The sequence below is a fragment of the Scyliorhinus canicula genome, chromosome 1, assembly GCF_902713615.1.
Source record: "Scyliorhinus canicula chromosome 1, sScyCan1.1, whole genome shotgun sequence".
Lineage (NCBI taxonomy): Eukaryota > Metazoa > Chordata > Chondrichthyes > Carcharhiniformes > Scyliorhinidae > Scyliorhinus > Scyliorhinus canicula.
Genome location: NC_052146.1, coordinates 261318387 through 261340009, shown reverse-complemented (window position 1 = coordinate 261340009; position 21623 = coordinate 261318387). Strand labels below are relative to the sequence as shown.

The following is a 21623-nucleotide window of genomic DNA, read 5'->3' as shown; positions in this document are numbered from 1 at the left end:
AGCGAGGGAATTGAAAATTAAGTGATAAGTAATGAATACTCAATGGGATTTGATGTTGTAAAAACACCTTCACTTATTCAATGGATGTTTTAGAGAATGCAAATCCATTATTTTACTCAATTTATTTGCAAATAAACCAAAACCAATTGCGGAGGGAGTGAGTGGTCCTGGGCTTTGATTTGGCAGATGAATAAGGGACAGCAAGTGGCTTGCGCACAATGGTGTGAAGAAACCTGCAGAGTAAATCCACAAGTTAGCTAACACCTTTAAATGTGAAAATAGACTTTTCAATAACAGAAGGAAGGCATCATATGAATGGCACAGTATTGATTAGTAAGTCTAAAAGGCATGCTACATGTTGACTTTGCATTAGGGTAAAATAATTGAGGATTTATTAAATATTGTTTGAAGCTGGAATAGAATTTCTTAGTTGTCATGGTTATATAATGAATTTTGTCAGAATAAAAAAAAGTGAGAAATTCCCAAGTGTCTGAAATGATTGATGAGCAATCCTCTAAAGTATATTGGCATGGGAGGCGGAGGGGGTTTGTTGATAACTGCTGTTTTTAAAAAGAAAAACCGAATGAGATGAATATATATACTTCTCTACTTCTAAATGGATTAATTCATTTGGTCTGTTTTCTTTTTATTTCCAAAATAAAACAGATGCGAAAAGCAGAGACATTTGTCCCCAAAACAGATCTCTTGTGCTTGTTACTCAGTGGAATGCGCATTTTATTCTGGTGGTGGTTGACCGAGTCCATGCTTCAACTGATGTACATTCATGCAATTCAGGAGCAAGAAACAATATTGGAATCTGCCTCCTACTGGACTTTAGGTTAGTGCAAGATCATTATCTCTTTTCAATGGAAAATACGAGTACCCTTGTGTTTTTTATGATTATAAGCTTGGACAACAAATCTGCTTTTACATGAGCCCCTTGCAGGCATTTGATGTTGGGGAAGCAAATGCTTCCGCTTTATTCGGAACTAGTTCAAGTGTTCCGTAAGTCACCCTGCTACATTTGTAGCCTGACATACTGGTGTGGGGAGGCAACAGACTTAATGACTTAAATCAACAGGTTTTCCAACCCCCTCTGGGGAACAAGGTGCCTTGCCTCTCATCCACAACGTCGTGAAGTCTGGTGAGATTGGTATCCCCCAAGCGAAGAGCAGGTCTGTGTGCTGCCATGTTTGTGTGTTGATTGGGAGTGAGTGGTGAAGGAGCGCTTAAAAGCAGCTCCCCCTTGTTAGTGACGATCAGCTGAGGCACGAATTGGGTAAATCAGGCAGCGTTGGAGCCAGTAACGTAGAGAATCTCGTGGGGCTCATTTTTGGCACAAAGTACTGTTGAATATGGGCCTCAATCTCGCCAACCCGGTCGACGGGAAACAAGCCCAAATGCAGACTTTAACTTCAGTGCGCTGAACTGCACCCGTGATCTCACCAAGGCCTTGTACAGCTGCAGTAAAACGTCCCTGCTTTTATATTCCGTTCCCCTTGCATAAACATCAGCATTCCATTTGCCTTAGAACATACAGTGCAGAAGGAGGCCATTTGGCCCATCGAGTCTGCACCAACCCACTTAAGCCCTCACTTCCACTCTATCCCCGTAACCCAGTAATCCTTCCTGACCTTTTTGGTCACTAAGGGCAATTTAGCAAGGCCAATCCACCTAGCCTGCACGTCTTTGGACTGTGGGAGGAAACCGGAGCACCTGGAGGAAACCCAGGCAGACACGGGGAGAACGTGCAGACTCCACACAGACAGTGACCCAGCGGGGAATCGAATCTGGGACCCTGGTGCTGTGAAGCCACAGTGCTAACCACTAGGCTACCTTCTTATCACATCACTCGCTGCATCTGCATGTTAACTTTTTGTGATTCATGCAGTAAGACACCCAGATCATCTGTTCCACCAAGTTCTGCAATCTCTCTCATTTCCTGCCAAAGTTGACAAGTTCTCATTTTCCCACATTATATCCCATTTGCTAGATCTTTTCCCACTCAACCCGCATATTCCTTTGCATACTGTCTACCTCCTGTTGACAACTTAACTTTTCTACCTAGGTTGGTATCTTGGCAAATTGTGCTATCATACATTTTATCCCTTTGTTCAAGTAGCTGATATAAATTTTAAATAGTTGAGCCCCACCCCGCTTCCTTTTTCATAACCTATCCTTTATCCAACCAAAAGTGTCCCTCCCACCCCCGCACCGTGTGTGCTCTCATCGCCATTGCATCTTATGATCCAGACCCCTGAATTACTGTCACAAACCGGCCAGGGAGCAGTAATTTTTTTGTTTCTAAGTTGGAGATCCAAGGTACTTACGAAGAGAATAAAGCTACAATATTCCAGTTTTAGAACAAACATAATAAACTTTACTATAGCCACTATCAGTCGTATGCTCTAACATACAGAAGTAACATGAGGTACATGTGAATTAACAAACGCCACACTGCATAATAAATGGCAGATGCAACCAAGACGGGTCCCACAGATTCCTCAGAAACCCACTCCGACATTTTAATCTACTGTGAGTTACGCAATCACGTCAACTTTGTCTCCCTCGTTGGAATACAGTCTTTTCACATTCGAACCGCTCTGATTCTGACAACCTCAAAAAATAGTCACTTCCCAGGGTTTTAAACTCATTTCCTGTGACTCCGTACCACTGGATTTCTGTATCTGAACTCCAGCACTAACACGCAGACACAGCTTCAGCTCTTCAGACATGCTTACAAAGGGTCGCTCTCACCCGCTTGCTTCCTGATGCCCCAGTGCTTGCAGGCCAACATGCGTACCGGGATGGGCTGGCGCCATCACCTGGGGGATCTGCGGAGAATGGACAGGAGGTCGGTGAAAGGGATAGTTCAGTCAGTAAGGCAATAACAACTCACATCTGACAGGTCCCCTGGTTGGAGCCTGATGGTTCCTCACCTCTGCAGCGACCGCCAGCCTCTGCATGAGTGAACGATCTGCCCTCGGTCACCTCGAGGGCACAGTTCTTGAAGGTGGGGAAGATCCTGATGTCTGGCACACCAATGCCACTCGCAGTGGGAGAGCTTTTCCTGAGGAGACACAGAGTGGGCATCGTTAGCCACACACATGGTTCACAGTGGTGGGAGGGGGGATGTGAAGGGAGGGTTGGGGGTTGGGAGGGGAAGGCATTGGTGTCTACTCACTCGTGCTGCCCACTGTATGTCATTGACCTTTCTTCCCGCACTGGAGGTCAGTACTCCTGGTCACACTCCCCAAGTTCACTTCCAACACCACCTCATCCCAGGCGGAACTGGCTGCCCTATGACTGAGCCTCCTGGACCCTCGGTGGAAGAGGACATCCCTTTTAGCCTCCGCAGTGTCTAGCAGCCTCCCCAGGTCAGCGCCCCCAAACCTAGGGGCTGGTCTCCTGGGCGCCATTGTTACAAGCTTGCTGGGGTTGGCTGAGCAAGTGGAGCTTAAATGCTGTTTCACCTTGTTAGCGGGGGTTTGACAACCGCGACCCCGGCGAATCAGCTGGCGAACCTTCATTTATGGGGAGAAGCCTGTGAGGCCTCATTAAGTGGACCAATTAATGCTGAATAGCGTTGCCGATCTCGCTGGGCCGCGCAATCCCTGCTCGCTACAACAGTTAGAAACCTTTCCGGAGAATCGCGCCCCATGTCTCAGTGGTTGCTTTCTTAGTCCATTGTTAAAAGATTGAATTGTCTCATGCAAAAGCTGCGAATATCCTATTCTTGCCACAAGGCGGCACTATTGCTACACTCTTGGGTTAACCCGTTATACCATGAGATATTAACAGTTCCAATGCAGATAATCATCTAACGTGTATATCCTTATCTCCTAGGTGGCCTTGGCTTTGCTCATGCACTGTTTTTCTATATGAAATACTTGTTGCTTTATGGCATTCCATCAATTATCATGTGTCTGGATGGTATTGAACCACCAAAATTGCCAAGATGTACCAGCAGTTTATACAGTTTTACAGGAACATGGAGGTAAGTTGCAGCGTTAATTTTCGAAAGTAAACATTAAGAACAGAATGAGATCTTGCAGTTGTACTGGCTTCGGTTTCATTCCATTCATTGTGATTTTTAAATTATTTTATTTGCGTATTTCAGCTCAGGAATAATTTTACAAGGTTACTTTACAAGGTTTCAAATACAATTTAATTTGGGCGGGGAATGCAGAGAGAAGGTGTTGGGCTGGAGCAAGGTGGAGGGGGCTCTGTGGGTGAGGATGGAGGCAGGCGCTTGCAGAAGGTCGGGATTGCGGATGCTGGCAAAGGCGCCGCTCCCGATGGTTCCTGGAAAACACTGGGTGAGTCTGGTGGTGGTGGCTACATTGAGGATTTGGAGGCAGTTTAGACGGCACTTTAAGCTGGGGGCCGGGTTGGGGGCATGCCGATTAGGGAAAATCATGAGTTCAAGCCGGGGAGAATGGATGGGAGGTTTCGGGAATGGGACAAGAGTGGGAGCAAGAAAATGAAGGATTTGTTCCCAGGGGGGTGATTTGCTAGGGAGTATTGTCTCAGCGATTTACGGGAAGATTCTTGAGGAGGCTGTCCATGGAGGGGATTAAGGCGAAGTGGGAGGAAGAGTTTGGAGTGGTGCTGCAAGAGGGACTGTGGTGTGAGGTGCTGCGAATGGTGAATGCCTTGATTTTTAGTGCGATGTTGGGGCTGATAAAACTGAAGCTGAAGGTACTGTACAGGGCGCACCTCACTAAGTCAAGGATGAGCTGGCTGTTCGAAGGAATGGAGGATGTCTGTGAGAGATGTGGGAGGGGCCCCACAAACCATGTGTATATGTTTTGGTCCTGCCCGAAGCTGGAGAGGTTTTGGAGAATGGTGTTCAGCACCATGTTGGGGGTCTTGCATGTGGATGTGGAGCCCGATCCCCTAAAAGCCATATACGGGGTGTCGGGCCGGCCCAAGCTGCAGCTGGGTGCTGGGCAGATGTCTTGGCCTTCGCCTCACTGATCGCTCATAGGTGAATCTTGTTCGGGTGGAGGTCAGCTTCTCCAACCTGTGCCTCGGCGCGGTGGCAGGGTACCGGCTGGAGCTTTTGACCCAGGAAAAGGAGCAGTTTGCACTGAGAGGGGCAAAGGAGAGGTCTACAATTGTTGGGGTTTCTTCATCATGCACTTTCGGGAGTTGGTTACTGTCGACTGAGGGGGGGTTGTGTGGGTGTTTTTTGTTTGTTTGGGGTTGTCTGGGATTGTTTTTCTAATGTGAAAGTGTTGAAAATTTTTCGAATAAAGGCAATTTAATTCATTCATTCAAGTTTGGGTTATTATTAATGCACAACATCCAAGTGCAAGTATAGCCAAAAGAAATCAAACACTCCCCTTTTTGAAAATTGCACAGTAACGTTTGAGATTAAAAGGGAACTATCCTGCATTGATCCTCCTGAAATGGAATACCATTACCAGAAAAGTCAGAAACTTGTCTACTAATTTATTTCATAGAATCATAGAACATACAGTGCAGAAGGTGGCCATTCAGCCCATCGAATCTGCACTGGCCCTTGGAAAGAGCACCCTACTTAAGCCCACACCTCCACCCTATCCCCATACCCAGTTTTCCCACCTAACCTTTTTGGACACTAAGGGCAATTTATCATGGCCAATCCACCTAACCCGCACATCTTTGGACTGTGGGAGGAAACCGGAGCACCCGAAGGAAACTCATGCAGACAAGTGGAGAACGTGCAGACTCCACAACAGACAGTGACCCAAGCCAGGAATCGAACCTGGGACCCTGGAGTTGGGAAGCAACTCTGCTAACTACTGTGCTACCGATTTATCCTGCTCCAACTCTCATCTTTGCACCTGGCAGTAGCAGGAGTTAGGAAAAGCTTGGGAACACTATCTAAACTTCAACATCTTCATTTTTAATAATAATAATCTTTATTGTCACAAGTAGGCTTACATTAACACTGCAATGAAGTTACTGTGAAAAGCCCCTAGTCGCCACATTCCAGCCACATGTTCAGGTACACAGAGGGAGAATTCAGAATTCTCAGCTGGTATAGGAATTGAACCCGTGCTGCTGGTTGTTCTGCATCACAAACCAGCTGTCTAGCCCACTGAGCTAAATGACCAAGTTTACAGGCTTATGGGGTGGGTGTTCATACCTATGATGGTGCTGCTGTTGCTGTCTCCACTTAAATTAACTAACCTTGTCCAGACCAGTGATCAAACTTGGCAGCTTCTTGATCCATGTGGGTCGTTACCACAGGCTCCAACTGCCTGAGCAAAATGGAACTAAAGTAAAATAGAAATCTGTATACAACTGGTTTAATTAAATGATATTAGTATTTTGTTCCATATTGATGAAACAGAATTTTTTGTGCTGCATGTTTATAAATATCAAATGCATCACTGCACATCAGTTGCTTACAGAGATCATCATATTCTTTCTAATGTGTATTCTGCAGCTTATGGAACTAAAATGATTCAATTTGTTAAAATGGGCTTGTCAATGAGAGAGGGCAGAAACCATCAAAATTGTCCAACCACATCTTGGAAATGGCGGAACCATTTTGCATATAAAGTTCTTGGAAGAAATAGATATTGAATTGCGTGTTAATTTTTACCCAATGTGATATTGATGTGGAACACTGAGTTAAGCATTTACTTCATCAGTGTGGTTAAATAAACAAAGCAATATTGAGGAAATCAAATATAGTTCTATAAATTATTAATTTCTCTCTGCTTTTCCCTCCTCCAATCCTGAAGGTGCTATTGCTGCTAATAAATCCTAAATGAGGTTCATTTCACTGTTGCCAAATTTCGTTTGTAGACCATGAAAAAAATGGCATTGTGACAATTCACATCTTGGAATTCAAAACAAAAGACATATTAAAATGGCAGCATATTTGTTTGGTTAATACTCATTATATTGACCATCAGAAATTTCTCATGAAAAATATTTTAAAACCGATGTTATGACTTGAAGCAAATGTGGAGTTCTATTTGTCAATAGGAGTCTGATGGCAACCACGACTATTTCTATCATGGTCATTAGGTTCAGAGAAATGTCTGAGACATCACCAACCTAACTCGTCAATCTTCACCAACCTACTTGTAGATGCGTCTGTTCATGGCAGGGTTAGTACGGGTGACTACCGCACAGTCCTTGTGGAGACAAAAGTCTATCTGCATATTGCATTGTGCAGTACTATCACCATGATAACTGTGATAGATTTTGAATAGAGCTAGATAGCCAAAACTAGGCATCCTTGAGGTGCTGTGGGCCATCAGCAGCAGAAGAATTATATTTAACTACAATCTGTAACCTCATGGTCTGACATATCCCCCCACTTTACCATTGCCATCAAATCAGGGGATCAATCCAGGTTCAATGAAGAATGCAAGGGGGCATGCTACAACCAGCACCAGACATGCCTAAAAATGAGATGTCAACCAGTTGAAGCTACAATACAGGATTGCATACCAAACAGCGCAAGCAGTGTGCAAGATGGACGTGATCTAAGCTCTGCAGTCCTACCACATTGGTCATAAATGGTAGTTGACAATAAAAAAACTAATTGGAGTAGGATGCTCCACAAATATTCCCATCTTCAATGATAGGGGAGACCAGATCATCAGTACAAGATACATGGTTGAAGATTTTCAGCTGCCTGAGCCAGAAGTGCTGAGTGGATGGTCCATTTTTAGCTTCCTCCTGTGGTCTCCAGCATCAAAGATGTCATTCTTTATCCAATTTGGAACAGCTGAAGGCACAGGATACTGTAAAGGGAATGGACCCTCACAACATTCCAGCAATGGTCCTGAAGACTTGTACTCCAGAACTAGCCATGCCCAGCCAAGCTGTTCCAGTACAGCTACAAAACTGGTATCTATTTGGTAATGTGGAAAATAGTACAGATATGCGTTGTCTACAGAGAGCAGGACAAACCTAACCCAATCAAATACTGTTTACTCTCAATCACCAACAAAATGATGGAAGGTGTCAATGACTGTGCTGTCAAGCAGCGCTCCTGCTCACTGACATTTACTTTGGATTCCGCCAGGGCGATTCAGCTCCTGACCTCATTACAGCCTCGGCTCAAGCATGGACAAAAGAACTGCACTCCAGAAGTGAGATGAGAGTGACTGCCCTTGACATCAAGGCAGAATTTGACCGAGCATGGCATCAAGGAGCCCTAGCAAAACTCGAGTCAATGGGAACCATGAGGAAACTTTCCGTTGGTTGAAGTCATACCTAGCGCAAAGGAAAATGATTGTGGACATCACTGCCAGTGTGTCCTTGGCATAACCATTGTTAGCCTATTCATTAATGTCCTTCTCTCCAGCATAGGGACACAAATGGGGATGTGCAGCACCATTCGTGACTCCACAGATCCTGAAACAGTTTGTGCCCATATACAGCAAGACCTGGAGAACATTCAAGCATGGGCTGATAAGTGGCAATTTACATGCGCATCACACAAGTGCCAGGCACTGACATCTCCAACAAGAGAGACGCCAATCATCTTCCTTGACATTCAGTGGCATTACCTTTGTTGAATCCCCCACTATTAACATTGATTAGAAATTGAACTGGACCAACCATATACAAGAACAGACCAGAGTTTGGAAATTTTGTGACGTGTAACTCTCCTCCTGACTACCATCTACAAGACCCTAGTCAGGAGTGTGGTGGAATACTCTCCACTTGCCTGGATAAGTGTAGCTTTGACAATGCTCAAGAAGCTTCACGCCATTGTAAGGGGCGTGCGTGAGAGTCTCTTACGGAGTCTCATTTGGGTTTGGAGCTGTATTCTGGATAGAACAGGAATGAGTGACAATGCCAAGTAATGTGTTAAAACCATAATTTTATTGAATAATAATTATACTAATATGACCATTTTAATTGATATAAAAAGAGAAAGAAGTAAAAAGAAACTTTATTGAATGGAGAAATATATATATAATAATATGTGTGTGTCTATTATAAATGTCAGAAGAAAGGCATTTTTAAAGCATAGGCAGCAGCCCAATTGGTCTGTTCCAAGACAACTCCGCAAAATGGATAACCCCAACTTGATCTGTTCCACAACAGGACGCTAAATTGGTAAAAAAATCGCCTTGGGAGGTGCGTTACTCCATCTTCGGAGTAACCTTGCATACGGGGTTGGATTCTTCGGCCAGTCACTTCAATGAACTTCCTCCATAGTCTTCAGTGATTGAGTATTCCACTCTGGCTACAGCCATGAATCCTGGAAGTCAGGGGCAGCACCAGGGCCGGCTCAAGGCACCGGCAACTCGGGCTGTTGCCCGGGGCGCCATGTGCTCGGGGGCGCCAGACTCGGGTCCCGCGCATGCGCAGTTGGGCCGGTGCCAACCAGCGCATGCGCGGTGGCCGCCCGCCCCCAGGGCGGCCCCCCCGGCTCGGTCCACCCCCACCCGCTCGGTCCCCCCCCTGCCCCCTCGGGTCCGCCCCCCTCGGGTCCGCCCCCCCCGCCCCGCCCTCGGGTCCGACCCCCCCGCCCCGCCCCCGGGTCCGCCCCCTGCCCCGCCCCGCCCTCGGGTCCGCCCCCCCGCCCCGCCCTCGGGTCCGCCCGCCCCCCGCGTCCGTCCGCCCCCCGCGTCCGTCCGCCCCCCCGCGTGTTCGCCCCCCCGCCCCCCCTCGGGTCCGCCCCCCCTCGGGTCCGCCCCTCCTCGGCCCCGCCCCCCCCTCGGGTCCGCCCCTCCTCGGCCACCCCACACCCGCCCCCCCCTCCTCGGCCACCCCACAGCGCCCCCTCTCCTCGGCCCCCCCACACCGCCCCCCCTCCTCGGCCCCCCAACACCGCCCCCCCTCCTCGGCCCCCCCACACCGCCCCCCCTCCTCGGCCCCCCCACACCGCCCCCCCTCCTCGGCCCCCCCACACCGCCCTCCCTCCTCGGCCCCCTCGGCCTCGGCCCCGCCCCCCCCTCGGCCTCGGCCCCGCCCCCCCCTCGGCCTCGGGCCCCCCCCCTCGGCCCCGGCCCCCCCCCCACGGCCCCGCCCCCCCCCCCCCCGGCCCCACCCCCCCCAAGGGCGCCGAAGTTCAGCTTGCCCGGGGCGCCAGCAACCCTAGAGCTGGCGCTGGGCAGCACGGTGGTGCAGTGATTAGCACTGCTGCCTCACAGCGCTGAGGTCCCAGGTTCGATTACGGCTCTGGGTCACTGTCCGTGTGGAGTTCGCACATTCTCCCTGTGTGTGGTAGTCACTACTAACTGTATTAGATGTAGTAAGGTAAGGCTACTGTACTAGAGGTACATGGATAAATCCCTGCCTGCTGGCTCCGCCCAGTAGGCGGTGTATAAATGTATGTGCTTGCCAGAGCTGCTCCCATTCTGGTAGCAGCTACAGGAGGCCACACATCTTTGCTCAATAAAGCCTCGATTATTCACTACTCTCGTCTTTGTAGTAATTGATAGTGCATCACTGTGCATAACCCAGGGGCTGGGTTAGCTCACAAGGCTAAAACGCTGGCTTTTAAAGCAGACCAAGTAAGCCAGCAGCACGGTTCATTCCCGTACCAGCCTCCCCGGACTAGGGGCTTTTCACAGTAACTTCATTGAAGCCTACTCGTGACAATAAGCGATTTTCATTTCATTTCTGTGTTTGCGTGGGGTTCACCCCCACAACCCAGAGGTAATGTGGCGATGCCGGCGTAGGACTGGGGTGAGCACAGTAAGAAGTTTTACAACACCAGGTTAAAGTCCAACAGGTTTGTTTCAAACACTAGCTTTCAGAGCACTGCTCCTTCTTCAGGTGAATGAGGACTTTAACCTGGTGTTGTAAGACTTCTTACTGAACCCAAAGATGTGCAGAGTAGGTGGATTGCCACGTTAAATTGCCCCTTCCTTGGAAAAAAAAATTGGGTACTCTATATTTATTTAAAAAATGAATCCTGGAAGTCCCTTGTAAGCCAAATATCTGGCTCCATTATAGATTTTTTCTCATAACAATTGGTGGGGGGGGGGGGGGATTTCCGTGCCCCTGCAGTGTGTTTCATGGTGGCCTGCTATTGGCCAGTAACCCCCCCTCCCCCGCCACCAGTGAGTCTGGAAAAACATGGATCCTTATCAGCTCTGCTGACAGGAACTGCGAAGCTTTGCAAACTTCGCAGTCCGAACTGCAAGGCTTTGCAAACTTTGCAATTCGAACTGCAAGGCTTTGCAAACTTCGAAATCCGAACTGCAAGGCTTTGCAAACTTCGCAATTCGAACTGCAAGGCTTTGCAAACTTCGCAATCCGAACTGCAAGGCTTTGCAAACTTTGCAATCCAAGCTGTTACGTATCTTTTGATGGTGTCTTCCCATCTGCCATCACTCGGGTTGTAGTTCATCAACCAAACACCATATCCTGATAATCACCCCATGTAAAGCTACTCATTGTTTTGGCCTGCAGTTCGAGGGTAATTGGGGTGTCTACAGTATCAATCACAATGCAAAGATTTTTTTAGCAACGCATCTAGATAAAAAAACAATGTTCAGTCATAGCAACAGCTGTGAATATGCAAAAAAAACATCCTTGGGAGAAAGTCCAAGTCTATAGATAATACTGATTATATAATTGATCACTAATCAAAGTACAATCACAAAGTAAATCAACATTTACAAAGATAAGATTCATTACAGGTTGACTTAAATTTCAAACGTTGAGCAAAAATAAACTTACAAAACAATTAGTGATTGTGACCTACACCATCCAGGTCAAAGCAGCCCACTTGATCACCACCACAAACGTTTACTGCCTCCACCACCGATGCATAGTGGTAGCTGCATGTACTATCTACAAGATGCATTACTGCATCTCACCAAAGATCCTATGACCATAACCTCTGCCACCTGTAAGTGCAAGAGCAGCAGGTGCATAGTAATATAGTACCGTCAAAAGTTCTGAAGAAAAGTCATCCAAACTCAAAACATTAATTCTGTTTCTCTCTCCAGAGTGGAGATGTTGCCAGTCCTGCTGAGTTTTTTCTTGTATTTTCTATTTTTATTTCAGATTTCCAGAACCTCTAGTATTTTGCTTCTATTACCACTATCTTCAGGTTCCCCTCCAAGTCACACACCATCTTTACTTGGGACTTCATGCTGCTGTTCCTTCAATGTTGCTGGGCCAAAATCTTGTAATCCCCGTTCTATAACAGCACTGACAGCAGCGGTTCAAAAAGATGGCTCACTACCACCTTCTCAAAGGCAATTAAGGATGGGCAATAAAAGCTGACCAGCCAGTAACACCCACGTCCCATGGGAAAAAAACAATGCAGAGATTCAGAGCAGGAAAGAACAGGGTCTGCACATAATAAACAGTATATGGAGGAACAACTGCATCCGAGCTTTTGAAGCATGGTATAGATGTTCGGGAACAAATCTCATACCTGGGCAAGGTGACTGAAAGAGTGATGCAAGTTGTGGCATAGGGAGCAGGGAACAAATGGGTTGGTATTAAAGGACTGGAGTGTGCATGCTTAAAGATAAATTGGGCATTCTTGAAATAGGGAGAGGAAGGCTATAGATTGACTTGAAGGTGAAAACAAAAATCTTAGTCAATTCTCTGAAACAGGTAACCATGGACAGAGATGGTGGCCAATGTGGATGTTGGGGTGGAATTCTCCCACTTTGAGACCAAGCGTGGTGGCGGGTAGCACCAGTGGAGCCTGTTCCACTGGGCAGACTGACAGGTTCCCACATCAAATTCAACGCCTGAAATCTCATTAATTATGTCGAGGCGCATTTCCATTCGGCTTCCCTGTTGCTGATTCATCCACCTGCCCCCAGCTGATGGGATTCAAAGGTCCTGGAGCCACATTTAAATCCCAGTCCAGCACACTCGTACTGCTGTCTCCAACCCACCCATTGTCACCAGACTGTAGAGGATGTCAGCAACCCAGAGGGAAAAGGGGAGCAGCCTCAATTGTTTCTCAATTCAATTTACCCCCCATCCCCCCACCCCACTGAGCCCATCACCTCCATGGTGCCCTTGCCCCACTTAGACCTCTTCCACCACATCTGGAGTCTTCATGGAAACCCCTTCCAGTAAACTGTGTGGTATCCTCTTGACCCTCTTATTTATAAGCTTTTCCTGTTACCTTGTCAGGTTCAAGCTTCTCTCCCCTTGGTATTCCCTTTGCCTTCCATTGTTCATCGTCTTCATCCACCTCTTTGCTCCTCTGTTTGCCATCATTAGCCAACCCCCCCCCCCAACCCTCTCTCTTCTCACACGCCACACCTGTTCAAACGACAAACCTATGTTGCGGTGGCTGCATGAGTGCCACAGCACAGTGCTGTCCTGATAGACACTGTTACATTACACCACAGGGGAAGGTGAGCCCCATACTCTACAAACCAGGCGTAGTATTGTTCCGAGATGGTGACACTGAGGGGCCCATGGGTCCAGCAGTATAGTGATGAGCTCGGCATGGAGATGGAGGTAGGAAGCTGTCTTCCCTGCCAGGGCGGTGGACAATGCATCAGGAACAACATAGCACAATGGCAAAATGTTTTTGCATTCACCTTAAAGTCTCTGGTGAACTGAGGACCGCCTTGTACACGCCACCCTTTCATAATTGGGTGTTGATTCTGATGTGATTTCCCACTGATGTGATGCAAGATTGGAAAGCCTGTTGGGACACCAACAGGCAGCTGTTTTAATGAGCAAGAATGATCAACCCTGACCCCCCTGGGGGTTCCCCACTGTGAAAGCAGCTTGCCATTGGCCGCTAGCAGGATCAAAGTTAATGGTAATTTGCATGGTTTGTTTGTCTGCCCGTCGTCGGGGAACCCATGGGGGGGGGGGGGGGGGGGGGGGCAATAAGTTGTGGGCAGCTTTAGCCATTCAATTCTTAATGTGGCAATTGGAGATTGTGACAACAACCAGGGAAGAAAATGGAAAAGTAAAACTGAACATCATGAGAAATATGCAAACCCTTTGCTGGTGGCTAAAATTGGTAAAGGGTAACATGTTATTGATGAAAGGGGGAGCCAAGAAATAATAACATGACCGCTTATTGTCACAAGTGTCAAAAGCCCCTAGAAATGAATTGTATCATACACTTCTGTGGTGTAACAGGGATTTTTATTTGATTTGATTTATTGTCATATGTACCGAAGTACAGTGAAAAGTACTTTTCTGTGGCCGAGGGAACGTACACAGTAACGTACATAGTAGACAAAAAGAATAATCAACAGAGAACATTGACAAATGGTACATCGACAAACAGTGATTGGTTACAGTGAGGAACAAGGGGCCAAACAAAGCAAATATTTGAGCAAGAGCAGCGTAGGGCATCGTGAATGGTGTTCATACAGGGAACAGATCAGTCCCAGGGGGAGTCGTTGAGGAGTCTTGTAGCTGTGGGAAAGAAGCCGTTCCTATGTCTGGATGTGCGGGTCTTCAGACTTCTGTACCTTCTGCCTGATGGAAGGGTCTGGAAGAAGGCAATGCCTGGGTAGGAGGGATCTCTGATAATGCTGTCTGCCTCTCTGAGGCAGCGGGAGGTGTAGACAGAATCAATGTGGGGGTGGCAACTTTGTGTGATGCATTGGGCTGAGTTCACCACAGTCTGCAGTTTCTTGCGATCTTGGACCAAGCAGTTGCCATACCAGGCTGTGATGCAGCCGGATAGGATGCTCTCTATCGCACATCTGTACAAGTTTGTGAGAGTCGATGCAGACATGCCACACTTCTTTAGCTTCCGTCAGAAGTAGAGACATTGTTGGGCTTTCTTGACTGTTGCATCAACGTGAGTGAACCAGGACAGACTTTTGGTGATGATGACCCCCAGGAACTTAAAGCTATCGACCAAAAGTGCTTTTTGGCACCTCATTGGAAGGCTTTGATCCGGGCTTGCTGAGGGAGGTAGCATCGTATTTCTAAGGGAATTATATGCTCCAGGACTTTAGCAAGAAATCAAATTTTGGTATGGGGAGTTATTTGAACAAGGTAAATAGGATTGAGATGTGGTGACCATGGGATAGAAAAGGGATGACAAGAAGCTGGATTGGTGCTTGCATTGTTTCTAGCTGATCAGAATTGTGTTGCTGCATTGCAATATAAATAGGTTCTTCTGCTGCAGTCTAAATTGCATGGGCCATTAGTTCTATGAAATGTTTAGCATAACATTTCAGTTTGAAGATGTGTGCCACTGTTTAGTTGCAGAAGTCTGCTGATTTTATTTTTTCAATTCAAAATAATTATGGGCTCATATCTATTACCACAGATGTGTGTTGCTGAAAAAAGAGACACGTTGTTCAAGTTTTTTTGTCTTCATTCATCGGGTGGGATTTTTGCTGCGGAGAACAGGTCACTGCTTATGTAGCTTCTAATAATTGAGCAACGTTGTGAGCCCATCTTAAATTGGCAGTTAGTGTAATTTTTAGTGTAATGTTTGGCACACATGCATAATATCTCCCAATTGTGGAATCACATCTCGTGTTAGATATTGGCTGGAATTTTCCAGCTGTTCACTGGCGGTAGGATTCTCTGGTCCTGCCGGCAGCGCACCCCATCCGCGGGTTTCCTGTTGGCGTGGGGTGGCTTCAATGGGAATTCCCATTGACAACAGCAGGAAGGGAGAGTTCCACTGTCAGCAAACCACGTGTCACCTTCCCTGCAAAGAAACATGCGGCTGGAAGGCAGGGGAATCCTGCCCCTTATGTTCTGAGTTTTGCAAGCAAGGGCTGGATGAACACTCTGGGCTGGATTCTCCAGCTTGACGCCGTAATCGAGCCCGGCACTGGTCCGGCAATTCTCCGGGTACTGAAAATTGGCGTGATTGCGAAGTACGCCATGCCGCTGGGGGGGGCCATTGCCAGAGGCCTGCTCAGCAATCCTCTGCTCCCGATCGACCGAGTTCCTGACGGCGTGGAACTAACCACCTATTGCCAGTCAGGATGCTCGCGTGGCAGCTGCGGACTCAGTCTGCAGTCGCCCTGGTCGGGGGTGGGCGGATCGGAGACCCCGGGGGGGGGGGGGCATATAGGCGGATCGGAGACCGGGGGGGGGGGGGGGCATATAGGCGGACAGGAATTTAATGTGCGGGGGTTGTGACTCGGGCACGCGGCCGATCGGGGGTGTCTCTTTCTTCGGTCTGGCTCCGCGTTCCGAGTCCGCCATGGAGCACGGCGAGGCCACCGCCGTGCGTATGTGCGGCCTCTGACCCGGAAGTGCGGGGGCCCTATCTGCAGAAAAAGCTGCGAGATTCACTCTGGGTTCCTGCTAGCCCCCTGCAGGGCTATGAATTTGTTTAACTGTTTTGCAGGAATTTCAGGAGTCAAACCCCACCGTTTTTACACCAACGTGGGGACATAGTTTCGTATCAATACTGGAGAACCTAGCCCTCTCCCTTTAATTGGGTGGGCATGTGCTGGTTGCATGAAAAGCTCATTGCTATCCTAACCACCCTGTCATCTCACTTAACTCAGAGGTGGGAAGATCTGCCTTCCTGCCTCTAGGCCAATTGAGAACCTTTAGTGGCCAATTAAGGGCCACTTAAGGCCTCAGCTTGCTCCTGTTGGTAAGGCCTGCCTATGGTTGGCGGGCGGGGGTGGGGTGTGTGTGGGGGGGGGGGGGGGGAGACAGTGTCCAGCGCCGCCACACTCGGCCGAGATCCATGACACTAGGGGGGTTCTGCCAGGGGTGAGGGTTGGCCAGGAGGTGGGTTATGGGGTCGGAATGGGCGGGTACGCAGTCCAGCATGGCCGGCGCTATATTTTCTGGCGTGACCAGTGCGTGTGTGGGGGGGTGTAGGCATGCGTGGCTGCAGCTTGTCGGCCCATGTGTAGCACGGGACCCAGCGATTCTCCAACTGTTTTCCGTGCGTTCCGTGGGTATCTCATGTGCCGCCGGTGCTAGTCCCTTACCGGTAGTGGAATCGGTGAGGGTTTTGCGCCGATTTTCCCGTTGTGGAACGCCACGGATCCTCCGTTGGCGCTGGCACTTAGCCTCAAGAATGGAGCATGAAGATCGGATGTCAGTCAGTGATCTGTGGGGGTGGGGGTTTGGGAATTTGAGGGCGGTAGGCGGAACTGATGCCAGGAGAGAGGTGGAAACTTACCCTTGCAGCTCAGTGGAGGTCATTGGTCTTCTTCCGGCATTGGATGGCGGTCCTCCTGGTCATACTGCCTGCACTGACAACCTCTTCCACTGCCTCCAAGGCGCCATTGCTGACCCGCTGCTGGTCCTCCGAACCCCCTCGGGGGAACAGGATGTCCTGTCTCTCCTCCACAACATCAGGAAGCCTGCCTAGGTTGGCATTGCTAAAGCAGAGTATGTCTGCGCACTGCCATGCTTGTGTGTTGACTGGGAGTGAGTGATGAGGGAGCGTCTAAAAGCAGCTCCCCCTTTTTAGCAGCGAGACCCTGAGGCACCAATGAGACAGACAACGAGACAGCCAGTAATGGCAAGGCTCATGTAGGAGCTCATTTTCGGCACTCAAGTACCGTTAAATACGGGCTGCGATCTTGCCAGAATGATCTGTTGAGCTGCTTGCAGAAAAATACTTTTCACTGTACCTCGGTACACGTGACAATAAACAAATCCAATCCAATCCAAGGAACCCCTGCCAAACCCACCCAAAATGACACTTAGAAATGTTTCTGTTGAATCGCGCCCACTGTTTTAACACATTGCTACATCTGCTATTACGTAGTTTACCAAGTAACCTTTATGAAACAATGTCCTTTGTGTAAATTTTAGCACAGCTCAAAAGTGATGAAGAGCCACAACCTGAGCATTTCGCAAAAAGGAAATAATTATACAGATTGACCATAATCCCAGGTATTAGTCAGACACTTTTATCCTGACAGTAAGGTCCGGGATTTATTTAGCATGTAATAGTATTTAATGGTTCCAGGGAACTGGGATTGTAGAAAAGATTTAACTTATTAACAATGCCACTGATTTTACTGTTTTGAGGAGTGAAAGGACAGAATTGTGCAATTTGAACAAAAATAAATTGAAATAGTTAATTCAGTCACTAACAAAAATGATTCTAAGTCGATCTAGTCACAGAATGTAGGGGCATGAGAATTAGGCAACGGTGTCCCCATCATATAACAACAGTAATGAACATTTTTTGATTTGTGACTAAGATCAAATTGTTAAATTAGTTTTCTTAATTTCTGTAATGAAGACATTGCTTAAAAAGAACAACTTGAGCATTGATTAAATTAAATTGGTCTAATTTCACTTAAATCCACCAATAAATCCCAGTTAACGTTTAATTGACTCCTTTAGAAAGAAAGCGGGCTGCATTCTCTGTCCCGCTGCGCCAGATTTGTGGTTCAGCACGCTGGCGGGATGCTCCGTTTCTCCATCTGGTCAATGGGGTTTCCCATTGTGGGACAGCTCCACACCGTTGGGAAACTCCCGGTCCGCTGGCAATACGGAGAATTCCCTCGGCGGAGAATCCAGCCCAGAATGTTTGGTTTCACCAATAGTTTAACTATTTCAGTGTTGAAATATTGCAATAAAAATAGCAGAATAAACAGTGTTTCCATTTATGAAAAATGTATTCCCAAATTTATGTCAATAGAACAGTAAAATATTGACAGTTAGATACCTTTTCCTTTCATTTTACAGGATGTAGGCATCTCTGAGTGGACCAGAATTTATTATCCATCCCTAATTACCTCTTGAGAAGGTGGTATTGAGTTGCCTTCTTGAACCTCTGCAGTCCATTTGGTGTAGCTGCATCCGCAGTGCACACCCAAGATTTTGACCCAGCGACAGTGATATATTTCCAAGTAGTGGGGCTCCCGTAACAGCCTTCCCGAACAGGCGCCGGAATGTGGCGACTAGGGGCTTTTCACAATAACTTAATTTGAAGCCTACTCGTGACAATAAGCGATGTTCATTTTTTTTTCATTTCCCAGGTATCTGCTGCTCTTGTCCTTCTATATGGCTGTGACTATGGGTTTGAAAGGTGTTGCCTGCAGTGGTATCATGGTTGTGTTGTAATCCACCAACTGACCACTAGGAGTCTCACTAGTATATAAGTGAATGTTAAGAGTCAGGAGACGGCAGACTGGCTGGAGAGAGAGGTTGTGTGTGCATGATCATACAGCTATCCATCTGTTTTGTATATAGTTTACCCCCAGTTAGTGTTAATAAATTGTGTATTGCTTTACCTACAAGTGTTCTTGTAATATAAATTAGGCCACCTGACAAGAACATTACACTGCCTCAGGAACTTGGTGAGTTCCTGCAGTTCATAGAAGGTACACACTGCTGCCATTGTTTATTGTGGTGGAGGGAGTGAATGCTTGTGGAAGGGGGAGCAATCAAGCGGAATGGCATCGAGTTTCTTGAGTGTTGTTGGAGCTACACTCATTCCAGGCAAGTGGAGAATATTCCATGACACTCCTGACTTGTCCCTTGTAGATGGTGGACAGGCTTTGGGGAGTCAGGAGGTGAGTTACTTGCCGCAGGATTCCTAGCTTCTGACCCTCTCTGTGGCAGCTACGTTATTTATATGGCTAGTTCAGTTCAGTTTATGGGCAATAGTAACCCCGAGGTGTCGATAGTGGGGAATTCGATGATGGTAATGCCATTAAATGTCAAGGGACTTGTGTGGCATGAATGTTACTTGCCACTTGTGAACCCAAGCCTGGATTTTATCCAGGTCTTGCTGCATTTGGACATTAACTGCTTCAATATCTGCGGAGTTGAATGATACTTAACATTGTGTAGTCATTAGCGAACATCCCCACTTCTGACCTTATGATGGGAGGAAAGTCATTGATGAAGCAACTGAAGATGGTTGGGCCTCGGAAACTACCCTGAGGAATCCTGTAGTGATGTCCTGGAGCTGAGATAATTGACTTCCATCACCACAACCATCTTTGTGCTAGGTATGACGAATCAGCGGAAGGTTTTCCCTCCTTATTCCCAAAACTCCAATTTTGCTAGAGCCCCTTGATGTCATACTCGGTCAAATGCTGTCTTGGTGCCAACTGCAATCACTCTCTCCTCACCTCTGGCATTCAGCTCTTAGTTTGAATCAAGGCCGTTATGAGGTCATGAGCTGAGTGACCCTGGCAGAACCCAAATTAATTGTCTGTGAACAGGTTATTGCTGAGTACGTGCCGCTTGATAGTGCTGTTGATGACCCCTTTCATCATTTCTCTGATGGTCGAGAGTAGACTGAAGGGGTGGTAATTTGCCAGTTTGGATTTGTCCTGTTGCTTGTCTACCATTTTCCACATTGCTGGGTGATTCCAATGTTGTAACTATTGGAACAGCTTGGCTAGGGGCGGAGCAAGTTCTGGAGCACAAATCTTCAATACTATTTCTAGACCATTGTCAGGGCCCACGGCCTTTGCAGTATTCAGTGTCTTCAGCCGTTTCTTGCCATCACGTGGAGTGGATTGAATTGGTTGAGGTTTGACTCTGTGATGCTGGGGACCTCTGGAGGAGACCGAGATGGATAATCCACTCAGCACTTCTGAGTGAAAATTGTTACGAATACCTCAGCCTTATCGTTAGCACAGTGGTTAGCACTGTTGCTTCACAGCGCCAGTAACTCGGGTTCAATCCCCGGTTTGGGTCACTGTCTGTGCAGAGTCTGCACGTTCTCCACGTGCCTGCATATGTTTCCTTCCTCAAGTCCCAAAAGAGTGCTGTTAGGTGAATTGGACAGTCTAAATTCTCCCTCGGTGTACCCAAACAGGTGCCGGAGTGTGGTGACTGGGGGATCTTCACAGTAACTTCATTGCAGTGTTAATGTAAGCCTATTTGTGACACCAATAAAGATTATTATTGTTATTATTGCACTGATGTGATGGGCTTCTCCATCATTGAGGTTGGGGATATTTGCGGAGCTTCCTCCTCCAGTGAGCTGTTGAATTGTCCCACTCTTGAAGCTCATGTTCTTGTTTGGATTTATTTTAATTAAAACTCTTATGTTTCCCTTTAGGGAGTTTGATGTTGGTTTACACCGTTGGCTGGTGAGGTAAAGTACATCATTTTTTAATTTACCATTTCCAAGTCATGATAGGATGACAGGCCTCTTTCTGTGCTGTACAGCTTTCTGATTCTGTGCCTCGAAGTTGGTAAATTATGTTTCTGTGACTGCGCTGTTCTTTTGGTGAATCCTGAGGATTCAAGATTTCTTGCGTCAGCCATTTTATTATAATTTCATCTGACTTAATGTGATGCTCAAACAATTCCTAATATATGACAGTCATTAACTCAAACTTTTCAGTCAGTTGCTTGCTAAACAGCACATAGGAACCCTTGGGGCATAGCGTCGGATGCAATTCTTTATTAAATAAAGTAATTAATTTAATTAAATGCAATTTTGTAGACTATGTAAATATATTTTCAGTATTTCTGTGATTAAGCTAAGATCCGCGCATTTATTTTTAAAATTGCAAACTTGCTTGCAAAGAAGTTTTCTCTGATGTATGCTTTTAGGGCAGGTCACTGACCATAGTTCCCACTGCACTTCACTGGGATTAAATTGACTTCAGTCCATTGGTTTACACTGAACTGTTATGACAGCACATTCCTGCAGGGTTGCACGTTGATACTTTGGCCTGTGTTTCAGTACTGATGTTGTCTTTTCCTGTTGAGATATTTGTCAGTTGATTTTCTGCAATCCAGCGAGATGGGTTTTATTTGAAGTCCTAAATTTA

The 21623-nt window shown here is 47.1% G+C and overlaps 1 protein-coding gene across 4 annotated transcripts in view; it reads left to right on the top strand.

Annotated features, from left to right (window-relative positions):
* Positions 1-21623, top strand: part of hhat (hedgehog acyltransferase) — a 363838-nt gene that overhangs the window by 63065 nt on the left and 279150 nt on the right. For all 4 annotated transcript variants that reach the window (XM_038812207.1, XM_038812221.1, XM_038812215.1 and 1 more), the window contains exons 7-9: positions 667-838; positions 3847-3997; positions 20903-20938. In XM_038812207.1, coding sequence (XP_038668135.1) covers positions 667-838; positions 3847-3997; positions 20903-20938 — 359 coding nt within the window. The remainder of the gene's footprint in view (positions 1-666; positions 839-3846; positions 3998-20902; positions 20939-21623) is intronic.